Source organism: Sycon ciliatum, chromosome 13 (genome assembly GCF_964019385.1).
Source record: "Sycon ciliatum chromosome 13, ocSycCili1.1, whole genome shotgun sequence".
Classification (NCBI taxonomy): Eukaryota; Metazoa; Porifera; class Calcarea; order Leucosolenida; family Sycettidae; genus Sycon; species Sycon ciliatum.
This window is the reverse complement of record NC_088655.1, coordinates 20,190,667-20,210,180: the sequence shown is the minus strand read 5'-3', so window position 1 is coordinate 20,210,180 and position 19,514 is coordinate 20,190,667. Positions and strand designations below refer to the sequence as shown.

General features: G+C 49.0%; 1 protein-coding gene across 1 annotated transcript; it reads left to right on the top strand.

Annotated features, from left to right (window-relative positions):
* The first annotated feature begins 5,781 nt into the window (after nucleotides 1–5,781).
* On the top strand, nucleotides 5,782–18,329 carry LOC135829255 (polycystin-1-like protein 3). The gene is made up of 8 exons (XM_065341658.1): nucleotides 5,782–8,685; nucleotides 9,506–9,625; nucleotides 11,505–11,566; nucleotides 12,423–12,728; nucleotides 13,071–13,607; nucleotides 14,235–14,681; nucleotides 17,742–17,849; nucleotides 18,097–18,329. The coding sequence occupies exons 3-8, from the start codon at nucleotides 11,560–11,562 to the stop codon at nucleotides 18,327–18,329; spliced, it is 1,638 nt and encodes a 545-aa protein (XP_065197730.1). The 5' UTR covers nucleotides 5,782–8,685; nucleotides 9,506–9,625; nucleotides 11,505–11,559.
* The last annotated feature ends 1,185 nt before the right edge of the window (nucleotides 18,330–19,514 follow it).

Genomic DNA, 19,514 nt, shown 5'->3' with positions numbered 1-19,514 from the left:
GGTCAGGCCCGAAACTAACGGTCTTCGTTTCGGGGGCTTCTGCGAACTTTTGCGATGGTCCCTAACCGTGTCTCGAAAAAACACAAAAAAAAACAGTAGACTTGCCCTCTACAGGCCGACCATCGAAAATAGCGTGAACGGTAAAATACTAAAATGCTAACCATGTCTAATGTCCCAGTACAAAGCCCAGTAAATATTTCCATTGGTCCCTAAGAGGCATGTTAGATCTGGACACGCTAAGTTGTCTGGGTGCTAGCCCAAAATGCGTATGTAAGGCGAGACCAAAATAAGATGGAGATTCCCAGGCAGGACCCATGTGAAATTGGTGCGGGCGGGCGAATTTAATTTTGTATTTTTTTCCCATGAATGATTCAATATGTACATGTACATGAGTACATGTGTGCATGACATGTTGAACTTTTTTTACAGCATTTTCGGATATTTTTTATTCAATTCTTTTACAAACAACAGGTACGTGGTTTACCCGTTATTTTTCTATATTTCGGCCAACGATGGCCCTGATCTGTACATCTGGGAGTCGTACAAGCTCGGGTTTGTGTGACTCCACGCCACAAATCTACTCACATTATCAGCATTGTACATGTATGAACTGTTCAAAAAGAATTGGCTTTGGCTCGATTTTGGTGCGGGAGGTAGGGACCGGCGGATTCTGCTCGAAAAGGTGGCAGATTCAGCTCGAAAAGTAGTGAAATTGGCAGAACCATACAAACCTTATGGCGGGCAATTCCTCGAATTCTGCTCCATTTTTTTTTATCCACATACCAAACATGCATGAAACTTACCAGAAAAAGTACCGAATTCTGCCAATTTTCCTGCCGGCAGAATCCGCCGGACCCTAGCAGGAAGGCCCGGGAATCTCTATTTTTTTGGTCTCGCCTAAACGTGGTACAAGCACAGAATGCACTAATCTCCTGAACTCTCAGACTCTACATGCATGTTCAGTCAACTTCGCTAACAACGACTGCGGATATAACGACAATTCGCGAATAGCGACAGACTTTTCATTCCCAGAGCAAAGTCCATTCTACCTGTATACATACAGTCAACTTGGCTTATAACGACATTCGGTGGGGCATCAAAAAAGTGTCCTTATTCGCGAAGTGTCGTTATACCCGAAGTCTCATTATATGTATTACAGTGGGATGGAACTTCGCTCTGGGCATGGAGAGTCTGTCGTTATTCGCGAATTGTCGTTATATCCGCAGTCGTTATATCCGCAGTCGTTATATCCGCAGTCGTTATATCCGCAGTCGTTATATCCGCAGTCGTTATATCCGCAGTCGTTATATCCGCAGTCGTTATATCCGCAGTCGTTATATCCGCAGTCGTTATATCCGCAGTCGTTATATCCGCAGTCGTTATATCCGCAGTCGTTATATCCGCAGTCGTTATATCCGCAGTCGTTATATCCGCAGTCGTTATATCCGCAGTCGTTATATCCGCAGTCGTTATATCCGCAGTCGTTATATCCGCAGTCGTTATATCCGCAGTCGTTATATCCGCAGTCGTTATATCCGCAGTCGTTATTAGCCAAGTTGACTGTATAATGAGACTTCGAGTATAACGACACTTCGCGAATAAGGACACTTTTTTGATGCCCGGCCGAGTATCGTTATACGTAAAGTTGACTGTACAGGGTTGCTCAATGAAATCCAGTCGCGTCACTCAAGTACACGCCGGGCGTTCCATGGACCTGGACGTGTGAACACTAGGGGCTGTGAAATGGTGCAAGGCGCAAACTTGAGAGTTCACGACTGGATTTCAGTGAGCAGGACTGTAAACGCTTGTATTGGGCACTCTAGCATAAGAGATGCTGTATTATACCGTAGGATCCCACAGATAGGCTCACTATCTCGTTGGAGAGTTCTTGTAAGATGCACGTTGTCATAGCGACCAGCGCAGTGATGGTGTTCATTCTGCTTCCATGGTGAATACAATAAGACAATTGAAAATAACAAAATCCTGTAGCGATTGACCGTCTCTCCCGCGGAGCTAAGTGGAATGTGCGGCATGACTGCGCTGGTCGCTATGGCAACGTGGATCATGCAATTGGCGATTTGGTAAGCATGGTTCACTGTATGCAAGCGAGAGATATGTCATTCGAACCGGCGTCTTTCACGCTGAACCCTAATTCACAAATCGATGCATTCCCCCTGAAATTCATGTTGATTGTGTTGGTAATCGGATGGCCCGAGCGAAAACAAGTTGTGCTGCCATGAGTAACTGTCAGTTCCAGTGCATGAGTGCAAGGCGGGACGTGAGAAAATTGAATTACAAAGGCAGCGTGCCCTGCATTGACCCCTTGATCATAGTTCAACACTCTCCGTCATGGACTCTGGTTTTATCAGTATTAGCTGGTATATATTCCCGCTGATTTTCTCGCTACTTCTGAGTCATATTCCTGCATGTCAGTAAGCCTATGCCTGCATTTGGACGCATTCTTGTTGTTCTGGTTTTGCCTTCTTCTTGAGACTCTCTTTGGAGTAAGGACAAATACCAGTCCTCTGTTTGTGGTACATGCGAGAGAGTAATCGGAAGGGCTATCGTCAGGTCATAAAAAAACCCGACGACAATTGGCGCCCGGCTAGTGGCATCGTCCCCCAGGACCCTGCAATCGTCCTGTCGTCCGCGGTCTTTCCGGTTTCTTTTTTCTTCACCTGCCTCCTGCGTTCTTTGGCGATCCCCGTGTGCTTCATGTCTCGGCAAGTCTCCTTTGCGCGTCCAAGCTGGCCGCCAGCGAGGCAAGTCAGGTAAGCCAGAGCAGCTGCTTTTAGTTCACTGCTAGACATTGTTGGGGCATTAGTTTGTATAGCCGGTATTGTGACATTTGTTTAGTGTTGGCCTGCTTGTGTCGTACGTGGTCCTGCTCTGGGTCCCTGTTCCCTCCAGGAGTAGTTTTTGTTCCTCCGTGTTTCGCTACCTGGAGTAGTTGTGGCGTCATGTCTAAGGTTACAGTAGGAGAGCCTGGAAGATGGCTGATGCCGAAACCGTTCGGTGGTTCCTCGGGAGAGGATCTCCAGGCCGTCCTGAACGATTTAAGGTTATGTTTGCAGGCTAATAATTATATCCCAGTTACCCAACCCCATGACACGATTGATGCGGCCTCCTGGGGGAGGTTAGAATTAATGGCCCGTGTTGTGTTGTGTTAGAGCCTCGCTGGCAGTGCGGCTCTCATGTTGCAATCCTTGTCGGACACGCAGCGGGAGGATCACGCGGAGATCGAGACCGCTCTGCATGCTCGCTTTGGTGACACGGGCAAGAAGTTGCTCCGCCAAACTGAGCTTCAGGCTCGGAAAGGCCGGGTGGGTGAGACCCTAACTGAATTGGGTGACGCCATCCAGGTATTGGTGGCTAAGGCATATCCGGGAGTCCGGCTCCCGACCGCTGGTCACGGGGTCCACGCTGTTTTGGTTGTGGCCAACTTGGTCACCTCCGCTGTGATTGTCACTCAAATCCACGTGACCGCGGGCATATTCCTCCTGAACACCTGGTTAACACTAGATCTTAAAACTAGACGAGGCGGCTGGTGCGGGTCGTCTCGCCGCCTCACCTAGGTGTGTTGATTCTACCGAGGAAATAGCTGTAGCCCTACCTATTTTTGTAGAGGACGAGAATGAGTGTGACCCTGATACATGTATGCATGTATGCATGAGTGACGCCGACCCCGCTGAGTCGGTGGTGGTTCCGTCAGGTACGATTCCTGAGATTGTGATAACACCAGATATTGAGCCTGTGTTGTTTTCTAATGCTGCCTCTCTGTCTGTGCGTGATGTGTGTGATGTGTGTGCTTTCGAGCACACTCTGGCGGAATCTCACCTACGTCCTCTGGCTGCCGCTCCGCTGTCCACCCCACCGTCTATTCCGGTCGAGTTATCGGATTCCCTCCCGGTGGGGGCTGTCATGGCTAACACCGATGCGGTTCCGTTCTACATCCACCGCGCCGGCACCAGTCTCTTTGCACAAGGTACGTTGGCCACCGATAGGGCTAGTTCAGCTGTATCGTGTCTGGTGGACACAGGTGCAGCAATCACATTGGTGAATTTTGCTGTTGTGGAGAAGTTGAATGCAGGACGGTTATTACGTCCTGCCTCTGAGTTGAGTGTATCGGCACTCCACACTGCGGGTGGGGTACACTAGACGTCAAGGGCTGTTTACCCCTGTCATTTGCCTTTGGCAACATTACGCTTTCCGCCCGGGTATTGGCTGTTGCTGGTCTAACCGAGGAGTGTTTGTTGGGTGCCGACATTTTGGCAGCCCCTGGTTTTACGCTACATTTAAATGGTTCACCCCGTTTGACCTTACAGGGGCATACGATTCCATTATCCAGGGAACGGGGTATGTAGCGCGGAGTAGTTCCGCCAGGTTCGGCGGTGACGTGCGAGGCACAATGTGGTTAGGTTTTTCAACTCTGTTACTCCTATTAGCCAGTGTATGCAGTTCGGCTCGGGTTTTGTTAGTGTTTAAGTTGGCCTTGGCGTTCACTTTTGCTGTTGCGTTTGTAGTCCGGGGTGGGGTCACGTGGCCCATGTGTTCCCGTCCCCCGGTTGCCGCCCCCAGGGCCACCCCGCCTGCTGCTCCGCCAGAACACTATTCTGTCTCCTTGGCGGCTGCCGTGGAAATTCCCCCATGGTCTCAGTTCATTTTGCGGGGAGAGGTTACAGCTCCTCCAGACATGGTTGGTCTGGTGGAGACTGTAGTCGATTCCGATTTGGGCTATGCCTGCCCCGTGCTGTATGTTCTGTCTCTGCGTCTGGTAATATTCCCGTGTGTTGTGCCAATGTGTCGGACGTGCCGGTGTGTCTGGAGTTCCTGCAGGTGGAGGGCCCTCGATCGGATGTTCCGACAATGGTGGGCGCGACAGTGGGTGTGCAGTCGGCGTCTTCCACTTCTTTCACATTTCCTCCGGCGGACCGGTTTGATCTCTCTCGCTTTGCGGGCACGGCGCAGGAACGCCAATCTCTGGTCAGTCTCTTGAACACCTTTTGGGGATGTGATTGCAGAAGGCGACTGTGATGTTGGGGAAACCCCTATTTTCGAACATGTTATTGATACAGGGACCACACACCCTATCCGCCAAGGCCCCAACGCCTTCCCCCGCCCAGGGTTAGGATTGTTGCCGAGGAGGTGGAGAAGATGTTGGGAAAGGGTATCATCTCCCCTAGTGTGTCCCCTTGGGCTAACCCCATTGTATTGGTAAAAAAGCCCGACGATTCGGTCCGGTTTTGTGTAGACTACCGTAAACTGAATGACGTCACCCACAAGGACTCCTACCCATTACCTCGGATTGATGATACACTCGATAGGCTGGGTGGGGCTCAGTTTTTCTCGACACTAGACTTACAGTCCGGCTATTGGCAAGTTCCGGTGGCGGGGAAAGACCAGGAGAAAACAGCTTTCATCACGCCACAGGGTCTCTATGAGTTTAAAAGTATGCCTTCTGGTCTATGTAATGCTCCGGCCACATTTCAACGCATGATGTATGCTGTCCAGCGGTGTCTTTCTCCCCTGTATTGTTTAGTTTATTTGGACGTTGTCATTTTTTTCTCGCACACATTTCGAGACCACTTGCTCAGGTTGGAGGCGGTGTTGACCGCGTTGCGATATGCCAAGTGGAAGATTAAACCAAAGAAATGCCATCTCCTATTAGGAGAGGTTCATTTCCTTGACCATGTGGTTTCGGCAGAGGGGATCTCAACTGATCCAGAAAAGGTTCAGGCAGTACGTGAGTGGAAGGCGCCAGCCAATCTAAAGTTATTACCCGCTTTGCCGCGATCGCACATCCGCTGCATGATCTGCTCCGTAGGGACGTTTCGTCTGCGTGGTCAGCTGAACATCAGGTCGGTCCTGCTCGGCCGCTGAAAGAAATTATGCCATAACTAAATTGGAATTGCTAGCGGTGGTTTGGGCATGTCGTACATTCAGACCGTACATTCTGTTGCGCCCGTTTTTGCTTCCGACAGACCACGGTAGTCTGCGTTGGCTGATGCACTTTAAAAATCCGGAAGGTCAGATTGCCCGTTGGCTCAGCACGTTAGGGGAGTTTCACTTTACCGTGGAACACCGGCCAGGAGCGCAGCATGGGAATGCAGATGGATTAAGTCGGTAGGTTGACACTGACCTGTCAGTTAATGTAGTGTCTTTTTTTACGCCTACCGCTTGTGACATTCGCGAGGCTCAACAAAATGATGCCGAGCTACATGTCGTGATAGGCCGGTTGGCTGCCACTCAGCTCGTTCAGGATGGCGATAGTTCTGTAGTTCGTACTCTGCTGACTCAGTCCGAGACCATGACCATGGTAGACGATGTTTTGTACCATGACACGTTGCCATTGCTTGCCCGCCAGTTAGTGGTTCCGGTGGTGTTGCGCCCCCAATTTTTGGCCGAGGCGCACGCTGGTCAAATACCTGGCCATTTTGGTTCAGACCGCACATTGGCTCGGCTTCATAAAGTCGCATACTGGCCGGGAATGTCGGTCGATGTCTCGGTGTTTTGTAAATGTTGTACAGTGTGCGAGCGTGGCTAAGATCCGCCTAGGGCTGCAAAAGTCCCGCTCGGCACTGTGCGTGTGGGTGCCCCGTTTGAGGTCATCGCCCTGGATATCATGGGACCCCTACCTCTCACTGCTCGTGGTAATAAATATACCCTAGTGGTTGGGGACGATTTTTCTAAATGGGTTGAAATTCTTCCCCTGCAGGACATGAGAGCTGAGACGGTGGCGGACCTTTTGGTCGAACGGGTATGAAGTTTGGTGTTCCTAGCCAGTTGCACACGGATCAGGGCACACATTTTGAGAGTCGTCTTATGTCATGCCTGTGTCAGTTGTTGGGGGTGTGTAAGTCCCGCACGACCCCGTACCGGCCTCAGTCCGATGGCTTGGTAGAGCAGGCCAATCGCACTATTCAGATTGCTCTTCGGGCGGAACGTCGAGGGTGATCAGGCCTCGTGGGACAAACATCTTTCCCTGGTGCAATTTGGCTACAATACAGGGGTCCACCGCTCTACCGGGCTTACTCCCCATTTTGTCCTGTTTGGGAGGGAGGCCCGTCTACCCTTAGACTTGTTCTTACCTCCACCTAATACCCCCGTCGAAGCCCCTTTGCCTGTGTACTTGTCCAATCTTGGGTCGTCTTTGGGTCAGGCTTTTGGCGTTGTGACCGCCTCGGTGTAGCCCAGAGAGTGGCTAAGGCAGCGTACGATCGCCGAACTAAACTACCCAGGGTACAACCTGGGGACTATGTTTGGCTCCACGCTATTCCGCCCCCTGGGTCCAGCCCTAAGCTGTTCCGCCCCTGGACTGGCCCCTGGCAGGTGGGAGTGGTGAAGGGAGTTGTGTGTGCTATTGTCGGGGTGGGTCCTCCTCCTTCACCCCGACATTCTAAGCACCTGACTGTGCATGTGGATAGGTTGCGGGTGGTGCAGGGTAAGGTAGTTGTTTCCCCAGGGGTTCCAGCTACCGGGCCCGCCACGCCTGAAAGACCGGCGGTTGCCTCCATGGGTGGGCCCGCTCTGTTTCTGCCGGCCCCATTTGCGTGGTCGGTCCCAGGGTTGGTTCAGCCCCCGGGTTACCTCCCCACACCTCCCCCATCTCCGGTGGCTGTGCTGCCTGTTGGTGCTCAGGGTTCCCCTCCCTTGGTGGGTAGTCCCCCCGGGTACCCCTGCCCCGAGTCCTGATTCTCCTCGCCTGGGTTCCTCTTCCTTGCTGGGTAGTCCGTTGGTGACCCCGACGCAGAGCTCTCCGGTTTCTCCCACCCATCCTACTCCGCCCGGGACACCACATCCTCGGCGGAGGTGTGCCCTGCCCCCGGGTGGCTATGCTGCCCTTGAGGAGGGTCAGTTAGACCTCTCGTGGTGGGTTTGGTAATATCAATATTTTATACCATGGATACTCCCAGTTGGTTTTGTTTCGTCTTTCTCTTCTCTTTTTTCTTGTCTTTTTTTGCTCAGTGTCGCCCTCGCCGACCCGGAAATGGTGTTGGACCTAATCGAGGAGTGGAAAACGTTTTTCGATTCGCTTCCCGAAGACCTGCGTCCGACTTCCCTTCTGACCGCTCCCTCGCCGGTGATGTCTGCAGCGCCAGGGCCAGTGGTGCCTCGCCGCTCTCGCCGGAGGCGCCGGGCACACCGAGCGGCGCAGCGTCGCGCCGCCCTCGCTGCTCCGTCACCAGCTGGTAGGGTGCCGGACAGTGCGCCTTCCACTCCCCCTGTGGGGTCGGAACTGGTCTCCCTCGTTGAGGTCCATTGTGTTAACGAATTACCAAAATTTTTCCTCATTCTGTAGTTTTTTGTTCGTCGTTTCCTTTGGGTGAGTGGTGTCCTAGGTTGGTGCTGTTCTGGAAAAGATCCCTACAAGGATAGGGCATAAATAGGTGGAGCAGCTCGCCAGCCGGGGTCCTCTTTGAAAATGTTGCTTTCATGTTCCTTCATTGTTGCACAGTTTCGCGGGGCTCCCGGCTGGTGTCAACCCTCCTGGCCTACTCGTCACTTGCCCAATGGTCTCGTCTGTGCCTCTTTTGTATTCGCCTATCTATGATGTACATATTTCATTTCTTTCTTCTTCCTGTCTTCTTCTCCTGTCTGTCTTCTCTTTTTGTTTTTCTTCTCTCCCATCCTCAGGAGAGGATGGATTTTTTATGTGGACGTATGTTGTCCCTGCCCTTTTGGAGGGTATGTGCCCCTTTTGGCACGTGTGTGCTGGGTCCGCGTGGTCGGTGTGCGGGGTCCGCGTGGTCGGTGTGCGGACCGCGTGCGGACCGTGCGCGGACTGCGCAGGTTGCGCATGCTTGCATTTGGACGCATTCTTGTTGTTCTGGTTTTGCCTTCTTCTTGAGACTCTCTTTGGAGTGAAGACAAAATATCAGTCCTCTGTTTGTGGTACATGTGAGAGAGTAATCGGAAGGGCTATCGTCAGGTCATAAAAAAAACCGACGACATATGCATAGTGCAAAGGGGGGTCAATGATACTTCATGTTGCTACAGATTGTCCCATCTTGACCAGTGATTGGCTGGTCTGCAGCCAAATTAATATTGATATCTCATCAATATTAATATTATTAGCTAGGTGTCAGGACGTCGAATGTCTCAGTACTCTGTCAGTTTTGTGCCTAGTTAGTGCACTTTCTGACTGTATAATTATAGTATCTAGTTACAGTGGTGGAGAGTTACTCTTAACTCGTTTCCATATGTCCTTTTCCTTTCTACTTTTATTATTGGCTCAATACGCCAGTTTCAGATATCTCATCAGTTTACTATTTTTCTTGTCATTGTCAGTCTCTGTTTCTCTTTGTGTTTATCTGTCTGTCACTTTCTATCTCTCTCTCTTTCCCCTCTCTTTGTGTGTGTCTTTCTCTGTTTCTCCATGGATATCTGCGATCTCTCTTTCTCCTCTCTTTGTGTGTGTCTTTCTCTGTTTCTCCATGGATATCTGCTATCTCTCTTTCTCACTTGCTCATTTTCTCACTAACTCTCTCTGTCTTGCTGTTTGCAGCTACCCGTGCCAGTCAAAATTTCCAAACATTCACTGTTTCCATTGGTGAGAAGTCAGCACACAAGCACCAGTACTGCGGCCAGTATTGTGGCTAGCACTGTTGTCGGTAATCTGGCCCAGGTAAGACAGTATAATATACTTTAGAACTCTCATTATCGGTGCATATTGATGCTAGAGTACTTAGTAACGATGAATCCAAGACCCTTGGTCGGAGGAGATACTTCTGCCCCGCATGGTGTGTGTTTAATTGTAAAAAATAAATAAATAAACGAGAGAGCTTGGAAGCTCAGGGCCCTACGCTATGTTTTTTTGTCTTGATGACCTAGACAAAAAACGCATAGGGATGTTATAAATTCATATAAATTTCTCCTTAAAAAAAAGAAATAACCTGGGATTCGAACCCGCACTATAGCCCTGCATGCATCCCCCGATACACTTCGCATACATACTAGTTCTTCCACGTTGCTTCACGTTATGATCTTGCATTTGAAAGCCCTATTTGAAAATGCATTGTGGCCAGCCGTCTTTGATGGCACGGTACTGTACGGGTCAGGTACGGGACAGGTACGGTCGAGGGTAATACGACACCGTCTACCGCCTTGATGACCTAGGCAAAAAAAAGCATAGGGATGTGATAGATTTTTCAATTCTCCTATTTTTTAGGCATAACCTGGGATTCGAACCCGCACTATCGCCCTACATGCATTCTCCCATACACTTCGCATTCACACTCATTCTTCCAAGTTGCTTCACGTTATGATCTTGCGTTTGAATGCCCTATTTGAATATTGCGGCCAGCTGTATGTGGCCAGCTGTGTTTGATGGTACGGCACGGTACGGGACAGATACGGGATAGCGCCAGGCGTGACACAAACACACAAACAAACAAACAAATACCTAATTAAAGCTGTGTGGACCCTGGCTAGCGCCAGACGTTACTGAAGTAATGTCTTCTGCATAGCTACGGGAATAAATAAAAAAACACTTGCATCCAATATGCCACCGCCCCTGCTGTGCAGCATCTAATGGTTCAGTGGTATATGAAGTAAGAAAAAAAACTGTCTTCAAGTACACTACTGCTCAATGAAATCCGTCCAGGTGGATTAATGCCACGCCAGGCTATCCGCAGCCCTAGACCTGGCAACACTCGGATGTGAACTACTGCAGGGTGCTGACTTGGTTCACTCGATTGGATTTCATTGCTGGAAATGTTGACGACAAAAACTCAGAACAGGTATCCGTTTTAGAAGGCAGGCCATTTTCTTGGCGCAATTTTGATGAAGAGAAATTAATGTATTGTGTTTGTAGACTCAGGAGAGTGCTATGTTGACAGGAATGCCCGGTAGATCGGAGTGTCCAAATAGGGAATACCTACGGTTTGACATACCTCAAACAAATCAGTGTTTGAGAAGGGAAATGTGTTTGGACCGTGGTTTGAAGTTCTACATAGTCCGTGGTCTATGCGACTTCATATCGGGGCCTTGACCTTCTGATCCCAAGCGCTACCAAGACAAGCGATGTCATACGAGAGGGTGTAAAAATCGGCCCTGCCCAATGGGAGACTGCAACAGGCCTCCCGGGGTCAAAACCCTTATGATCGTGTGTTGCAGCTGCTCTTGTTTCCTACCTTTACACTATGACTCAATGAGGTACTGTCGTGGACATGGAAATCAGGTCAGATGACCGGGGCGTGCGCCCTCAGTGCGTACAGAACGTTTCGTGCATGTACCATATACGTACTGATGACCGCATGGCCAGCGCCCTTGGGCGGTCTGACCTGCGACCGGGTTTCCAATGTCCACGACTGTATATGGGTGTACGTGTATGTGTGTGTGTGGGGGGGGGGGGGGTGTAAGTACTGATGTTGACATGTATCCTGTTCTGGGTCGTCATATCTCTTTCTACCTCCCTCCAACTCACAATCTCTGTGGTTTCTTCTCCCTTCCTGTGCTAATTTCCATCTTTCTATCAATCAATCATTCTACATTTCTCTGTTTAGCTCTCTCCTCCTACAGATCATTACTACACGGTTGGTATGAGAGCATTTTCGCACGATGGATGGTGAGTGCTTGGTCGGTTTGTCTATGAGTCGAGACTTGTTACGATCTTGCATTCCTTACTAGTTATGTATGTAAATCACATCACTAAGTGTACGAGTCTTGGCTGGAAATTGAGTGGAATTGCACCTGACCCAAGAGGCAGGATAGTCAGATTATGCTTATTTGGAATACTCAGTTCTTTCACTACCCAAGTTGTTCCTGTAACACTTGACTGCAGAGTTAGTACACTGATCAGGTTGGTTGTGTGTACACTATTCTTCTCTGCTCCACCATACCAACCCGTATGTGGGCCATATGGTGCAGTGGTAGGTGCAGTCGATTTCCTATTGAGAGGTTGCGGGTTCAATTATCGACGACTATGGTCGCACACGCCTTTCTTCTCTTTCTCATTCTCCTCGCTCTTATTTCATTCTTCTGAGTGGTTACCATTCATTGGCCAGAAAAAGCTACTTCAAACAGCTGTGTGGAGTAGACCAGGCTAGCAGCAGCACCACCGCCGCCGCCGCCGCCGCCGCCAACACCACCACAACATCCACAACCACCACCACCACCACCACCACCACCATAAAGACCACCCACACCACCACCTTAACAGCAATGGGAAGGGAGGGACATATTGTGCTAAAAGTTACTACGAGCATCAAAAGTACTCTTTACTATTGTGTACTTTTCCGCTGCAATGCGTTAGATGCTCAATCAAATAGAACACCGCTTAAATGCTGAAAATCCAGGCCAGAATTCCAGGAGCTCCACCTGGTACCGGCATGAAACCTGATCCACAGCAACATTACTAGAAATTTACGGTTCCTCACAACACACATGAGTGTCTTGTTTGTGATCAATTTCTCTTTCTTCAGAAAACCCATTTGATTCTGAAGAGTTTGTCTGCGATATCCAGCTATGGATTCAACGTCTTGATCCTGATCAATTCCGGAAGCTTGTCCAGCGCCGGGGTTTGATCAAAGACCGCGACCGCATTGATGATCTTAAACTTATACAAGCACAACAGGGAGGTGCGGCCCACAATGAAAAAGTCGTTTCAATCCTTGCTCCTGGTGAAATGGACACCTATCAGGGTCTGTGTAATGTCATTCTGGAAATGGGCTACACCGACCGATATCATCAGATGATTCAGCTCTTACCACAATACCGTGTTCAACAAGGTGAGAGGAACTCTCACGAAGAAAAATGATTCTGCACACATCCTCTCCCTGATTTTCATAACAAAATTGTTCATTGTGCAAATAGAGCTCTGGTTATTACATCTCTGATCTCACCTACCGATTATGGACAAAGACTGTTATTGCCCTTGATTGGTTGACTTGCATAGCTACTTTTTCCTGTCTTCCACCCCCTTATTTACTACCAACACCCACTCACTGGAATCGTATCTTGTACAGTGTCCTGGGTCCCATAGTGCTTTCCTTGTAATCTGATTTTCTTCCTACTGCCCTTTGTGTTTTTCTTGTTTCTATCTCTGTTTTCCCTATGTCATGTGACCCCAGCATTGTCCTCGTGTGTTGCTGCTAAGCAACCAGAGTCAGCCAACGCCATAGCAGCCAGAGCAGACCCACCTGTAACCATGCCAACTGAAGACTGCACAACAGCAGCGGTTGCGTCAGCAGGATATGCAGCGTATCAATCCACTGCAGGGGCAACGAGTCCATCGCCACTTGGACAGCAATTAGCACCACTGTGTCCACCGATGAAAAGCAGAACTGCAGCAGCAAGACCAGGAGCAGAAGGAGGAGAAGTAGCTGGAGTAACAGCAGCATCAATGGCAGCACCAGCAGCAGGGGCAATGGCAGGAGCAGCAGCAGCAGCAACCACAGCAGCAGCAGCAGCAGCAGCAGGGGCAATGGCAGGAGCAGTAGCAGTGGCGTCATCAGCAACTGTATTAACCCCTCAAGCGTCACTCCAGGCAAGGTTTCCAATCGGAACGACAATGTCAGAACGTGCGCATGGAGCAAGAGCAGAGTCAGAACCAGGAGCAACAGCCACAGTACCAGCTGTACCAGCACTTCATCATTGCCATCATCCCGGTGAGTTTTGCTTGCGTTATAGTTGACATTCGAAGGGGACGCAACAGGAAGCAACGTAAGAAGCTACGGGAAGTTGCAGGGATGGTCATGGTTGCAAAGGACTCCATCGGCAATCAACGCTAGGAACAGGAATGAAACCGTATTACCGTACACTGTGTATTATTTATGTCTGATTAGTGATAGTCCAGGAGTGTGTCAGACGACATGATAAATCAATTCCTATGGTTACCATTTGAATAATGAAAAACAAGAATTTAAAAGGCATTGAGTCAACTGATCATGGGCCACAGCTTTATGCCTCACAATGAGTTATGTTGGCTATTGCAATAGCTGCTGCATGTCATACTGTACGAATGACAAGACTGTCTACAGGTCACCCCAGCCACCCGTACATTTTCTACGGCCTGTCTCGTTAGCTTTATGGTGAATGTGAAATAGACTTGAAAACATCAGTATGTACTGAGGTGTCATGACACCAGCCATTCACCATGGAAACATTCTTGAATAAAATCAATGGAATTTGATGTATGAGTGTTTGCAAGCTTATACAAATAATTATGGCAACCTGAAATCACATAATCGGTTTGTGGATGCGGACATGTCTGTGTGCTGGTGTACTTGTGGCAGGTGCACAACCACCTCTTGCTCTGCAGCCCGGTGCAGCCTTAGCTTGCTCCTCCACTGGTAGATCACCATCATCAATGTCAGGTCCTTCTACTACGGCAGAGACTACATTTGGTCTTAGCCAGACCTGTATGAGTGCACCCACCCAAGCCACTACAACACATCCCATTGCCAGCTCAGATAACACTAGCACTGGCAGGTGTGCTGCTGTTGGTAATGCTGCTAGGAGAGGAACTGCTTTGCAGCAGAGTACACAGCCACCAGCGTCAGTCCACCTTGAAAACACGGCACAGATGGCAGCAGCTGCAGTTGTAAGACATGCTTCTTCACTGCCTCTCGAGCCGCAAGCCAAGAGGGCCCTACTAAGCAATGTTGGCAGAGCATTCACCGAGGAAATGTCCAGGCATATTGACTATGTGTCTGCTCCAAGTATGGCTCATACCAGTCCAGGTAAGCGGTATGTCCTTGGAAGCTTGTATACCTGTTATCTATAATGTGCATGTGCTAGTGGAAGTCATTGACTATGAAACGGTTTCTGCATGAAACATCATTTTGCATCGGGTTATTAACCGCAATCAATAAAACTAGCTGAACCGACATTTGTGTACTTTATTCATGCAATGTAAAAAACGGTGGAGACGATGTGCAATAAAACGATGAAAATATGAAGAAATGGTGTAGGGAAAAAATATGGATTCAAACAAGTTTTCGTACAACACTCATCAGGAATCGTCGTTGTACTAAAGCCTAGTTCACAATCGACACAACGCCGACGGTACGGGACGTAAGGGCTTGTCGGGAGGGCTGGGGTGAGCTGTAAAATCCTGTACGATTCGTACGACACGACATGCAGCAGTCGTTGCGACGTTCACCGTCGAACGGCGCGAGTCATAAGGCACGGTCCGTGACGGGGTGACTTTTGGACCTAATTTCTCGTTTTTCGGGACTTCTTTTCAATTATTTCTCCTTGAAAGAAGCGGAATCAAGTTCACAATACCAGTTTTTCGTGAAAACCAAAAAATTAGCCCTGAAAGTTGTGGCATTCAAATAATAGCCCCAGGAAATGATAGAATAGTTCGTCTGTCACGCTTCTGAACTATCCCTAAATACAATAAGTGACATGAGATCTTATGTTGCTAAAATTCAACTCAAGTCGTGCTAGCCATTCTGTGAGTTATCATGGGAAGCGCAGTGTTCGAAATGCTAAAAATTTCCAAGTACGAATCGGGAGCAGTCGGCGCACGACGCCATCTCCTGTTCACACTCGAATTGCAGCCGTTTTGTACGCTTGCGTCCCCGTCTACGCCCGTCTACGGTATGAAAAGTTGGATCGATCCAACTCTTCCCGTCGCTTCCCGATCTGTACGGTAGTACGGTTGCGTTCCCGTTCCTGGTGTTCACATTGGACGCTGTCAGACCGTCCCGTCGCTTCCCGTCGATCCTTACGTCGCGTCCCGTCGCGCCCCGTCGAATGTGAACTAGGCTTAAAGGACACTGAAACAAAAATTGAACTATTATAGAAAATCTAAGTTAAAGAAATAACACTAAGAGCAACAACAGTGAAATTTACAAGTGTGAATTTTCACAATCAAAGCGAGAAATGAACAAAGGAGAAAAGAAGGAAAGACAACGTGATAACACATAACAGCAGTACATTACACCTAGAACATTAACGGCCAAGCTTGGCCGCACTAAACACGACACGTTACTTGAACAATTTCAACCCAATTATACTATCTTTCTGTACACACAAATTAGGCTTGTACAGACGCTGATAGATAGCTTCCAACACTTTTAACTGTAGTCCATAACCATGACGACCACGGCACAATACAGTGAACGAAGAGTCGGAATACGAATTGCAACAATCAGGACTAGCCAGCAGATGATTGTACACTGAAGACTTGCTACCACGAAACCTACGCACAACACTAACACTCTCACCGGCACTCTCACCATCACTCCCATCACTGCTCTCCGACTCACTGCTCCCTCCGCCATCCGTTCCATCCTCCGCTTCCTCTGTACTCTCTCTGTCTCGTCCATCCCGCCTGACCGGGTCCATTGAACTCAACTCGGCCGTCATCCTGCTATCACGTCCCTCCTTTCGCCCTCGTCCGCTGAGTGCGTAGCTTCTGTTGTAGTTGGCTGTTGATCGTCTTGGTCTTTCAATTATGGGCTTGGATGGTGGATTAGTTGTGGTTGCTGTAGATTGCGTTGTTGGTGTTGGTGTGGGAGTTACTGATATGCAAGGTGGGTCTTTTTGAGACCGCATTTGTAGTGTTAATGCAGCTGTCAGTGTTGCTCGCGGTCTGCCACTGGCAAGCTCCACCGCCGCAAGAACCGATGGCGGAGGATCAGGAGGAGGCAGTGGGACCGGACCATTTCTTCATATTTGCATCGTTTTATTGCACATCGTCTCCACCGTTTTTTACATTGCATGAATAAAGTGCACAAATGTCGGTTCAGCTAGTTTTATTGATTGCGGTTATCAAATTTTTGTCTCCTCCCCGTGTTTTTAAATATTTTAAATCGAGTTATTACTTTGTATTTAGATCACATTAGCATGAGGCTGTTTCATGGTTGCAGCTGAATTTGCATTAAAGCCAGCTGTGTCATTTCTATGTACACTCATACCTCTCTTATCCAGGCAGTCTGGGACCGGACCATGCACTACGGATAACTTTGAAATATTCGTATCTCTGAATCACATACATTTTGATGGGGAAGGGTCAGAATGATCACTATTTCAACTAAACGTTGCCAAAAGATTAGTAATATTTCCACTAAACTTCACCCACAGGGTGCCTGGCAGAGCAATGTGCCTGTAATTTGGAGGTCCGGATGAGAGAGAGAGAGAGAGAGAGAGAGAGAGAGAGAGAGAGAGAGAGAGAGAGAGAGAGAGAGGGAGAGGGAGAGGGAGAGGAAGAGGAAGAGGAAGAGGGAGAGGGAGAGGGAGAGGGAGAGGGAGAGGGAGAGGGAGAGGGAGAGGGAGAGGGAGAGGGAGGGAGAGGGAGAGAGAGAGAGAGAGAGAGAGAGAGAGAGAGAGAGAGAGAGAGAGAGAGAGAGAGAGGAGAGGGAGAGGGAGAGGGAGAGGGAGAGGGAGAGGGAGAGGGAGAGGGAGAGGGAGAGGGAGAGGGAGAGGGAGAGGGAGAGGGAGAGGGAGAGGGAGAGGGAGAGGGAGAGGGAGAGGGAGAGGGAGAGGGAGAGGGAGAGGGAGAGGGAGAGGGAGAGGGAGGGAGAGAGAGAGAGAGAGAGAGAGAGAAAGAGATGGAGAGAAAGAGATGGAGAGATAGAGAGATAGAGAGAGAGAGATATGAGGGTATCGAGCACTCTCTGCACAGAGGAAGTATTTCTGTGTGTAACTTTACTCATATACATTCTCTCTACCTTTAGTTACCATAACTGGTGACCTGAATTCACAGAACATCAGTAGAGAAGATTTTAAACTTTGTGCACAAGTGACTGTTCCAATGTGACTGCTCTAATTTGCCCTGCTGCATGTTTCAGATTCCCAGGCCTCTCTGCTGCACAAGTCTCAGTCCCTCCTGGACAGCCCCGAAATGTATGAAGGTGACTCAGGGTTGTCCGGCTCAGCTGCTAGCTCAGACACCGAAGGTAAGGTATGTAGGGCATGCCTTAAGTGGGCATTTAGGACATGTTGGATTGTGCAAATCCGTGGGCCTGGGATCCGGATTCGCAGTCTTTGGACCTGTTCGATTGTTAGAATCCGGATCCAGGTGGCATGGATTAGGATCTGGTCCACCCACGGTTGTACGGTCGCTACTCAGGTTTGCAATATATTGACTGTGAATGTTTGTTGTGATTTCTTCCATATCAATTCCTCAACAATGTGAATGGCCAGAATGGACGGAAGATGATCTGCGCAATGCTCGAGTCACGGTCTTTTTGGACAGCAAACTGAGGACATCTGTGGATGACTGTGATGGAATTATCTTTGACAGTTTATCCAAGCAGCACCTCAATAAGGATAATGTCAGAATCAAGTCGAAGAGCAGAATAACTGATCCTGCACTCGTGCGAGTGGAAAGAAAAGGTTTGAAATATCCCGTTCTCTACATCTTTCATGTTTATTGAAAGTGAACAGTTAAGAAGGACAAAATTCTACTCCTGTACCCAGAAACAGACTGGTAGACCAATACTATAGATTCTGCTCCAGGATTTCAAACCAACCATGTGCATGTGTACCTGACACAACTCTTGCAACCTGGCCAGAGCCGGGTACGTTTAAAGGGGAAGTTGAGGCAAAAACCAAAATTTCACCAGTTGTAGTCTTCGGGGTGCTGAGTCGAATGGTCTTGGTCCGAGAAAGCTGAGACGCTCCCTTCCTCCTCGAATCCCAATCGAACTCGCGCACTTCCATCGAAACTGGGTGACTGTGCGCTACTAGATGGGGATTTGTATGCAAAATGTTACTAAGAGCGCTATTTCGTTCTTATAAAAGCACGGATGACCGCGATTGGCCCGTATGTTGTAGTCTTTTGGACGCGAAGTCGACTGGTTTTGGTCCGAAAAGGCTGCGATGCAGCGTTCCTCCTCTATTCCCAATCGAACATAGTTGAACAAGGGGTCACGTGCTCCTGGGTGCCCAAATCACCTGGTCACCACGCCAGCAGGCGACAACTTTCACACCAAGGTTCAACTCGAGTTCAACTCGAGTGACAGGACTGCACCCAAAAAAGGTCAAACAGGCTAGTAAGTTGTACCCTGCACTCAGGCTGCAGGCACGGTGACCAGGTGACTGGTGTACGCAAGAGCACGTGACCGCTTGCTTGTTCAACCACGTTCGATTGGGAATAAAGAAGGAACGCTGCATCGCAGCCTTTTCGGACCACAACCAGTCGACTCGGCGTCCAAAAGACTACAACATATGGGCCAATCGCGGTCATCCGTGCTTTTATAAGAACGAAATGGCGCTTTTAGTGACATTTTGCATACAAATCCCCATCTAGTAGGGCTAAGTCACCCAGTTTCGGGGGAAGTGCGCGAGTTCGATTGGGATTCAAGTAGGAAGGGAGCGTCTCAGCTTTCTCGGACCAACACCATTCGACTCAGCACCCCGAAGACTACAATTGGTGAATTTTTGATTTTTGTCTTAACTTCCCCTTTATGTGCGGCTACTGTATGTGCACTCATCGATGCATGGCTGGTGATAGAAGTTACACATAATCATCTTGTACATCAGTCAGGCATCTGCAGAGAGGGAAAACTGCATGATGGCGATTTGAAATCACAATGTACATCAAGTCAAGTCGACCGGAA

What these genes read in the sequence shown, in the direction of transcription:
- LOC135829255 (XM_065341658.1), top strand. An exon ending in TCATCATTGCCATCATCCCG is followed by an intron (nt 13,608 to 14,234) that starts GTGAGTTTTGCT and finishes TACTTGTGGCAG; the next exon opens with GTGCACAACCACCTCTTGCT. An exon ending in TGCTAGCTCAGACACCGAAG is followed by an intron (nt 17,850 to 18,096) that starts GTAAGGTATGTA and finishes GTGAATGGCCAG; the next exon opens with AATGGACGGAAGATGATCTG.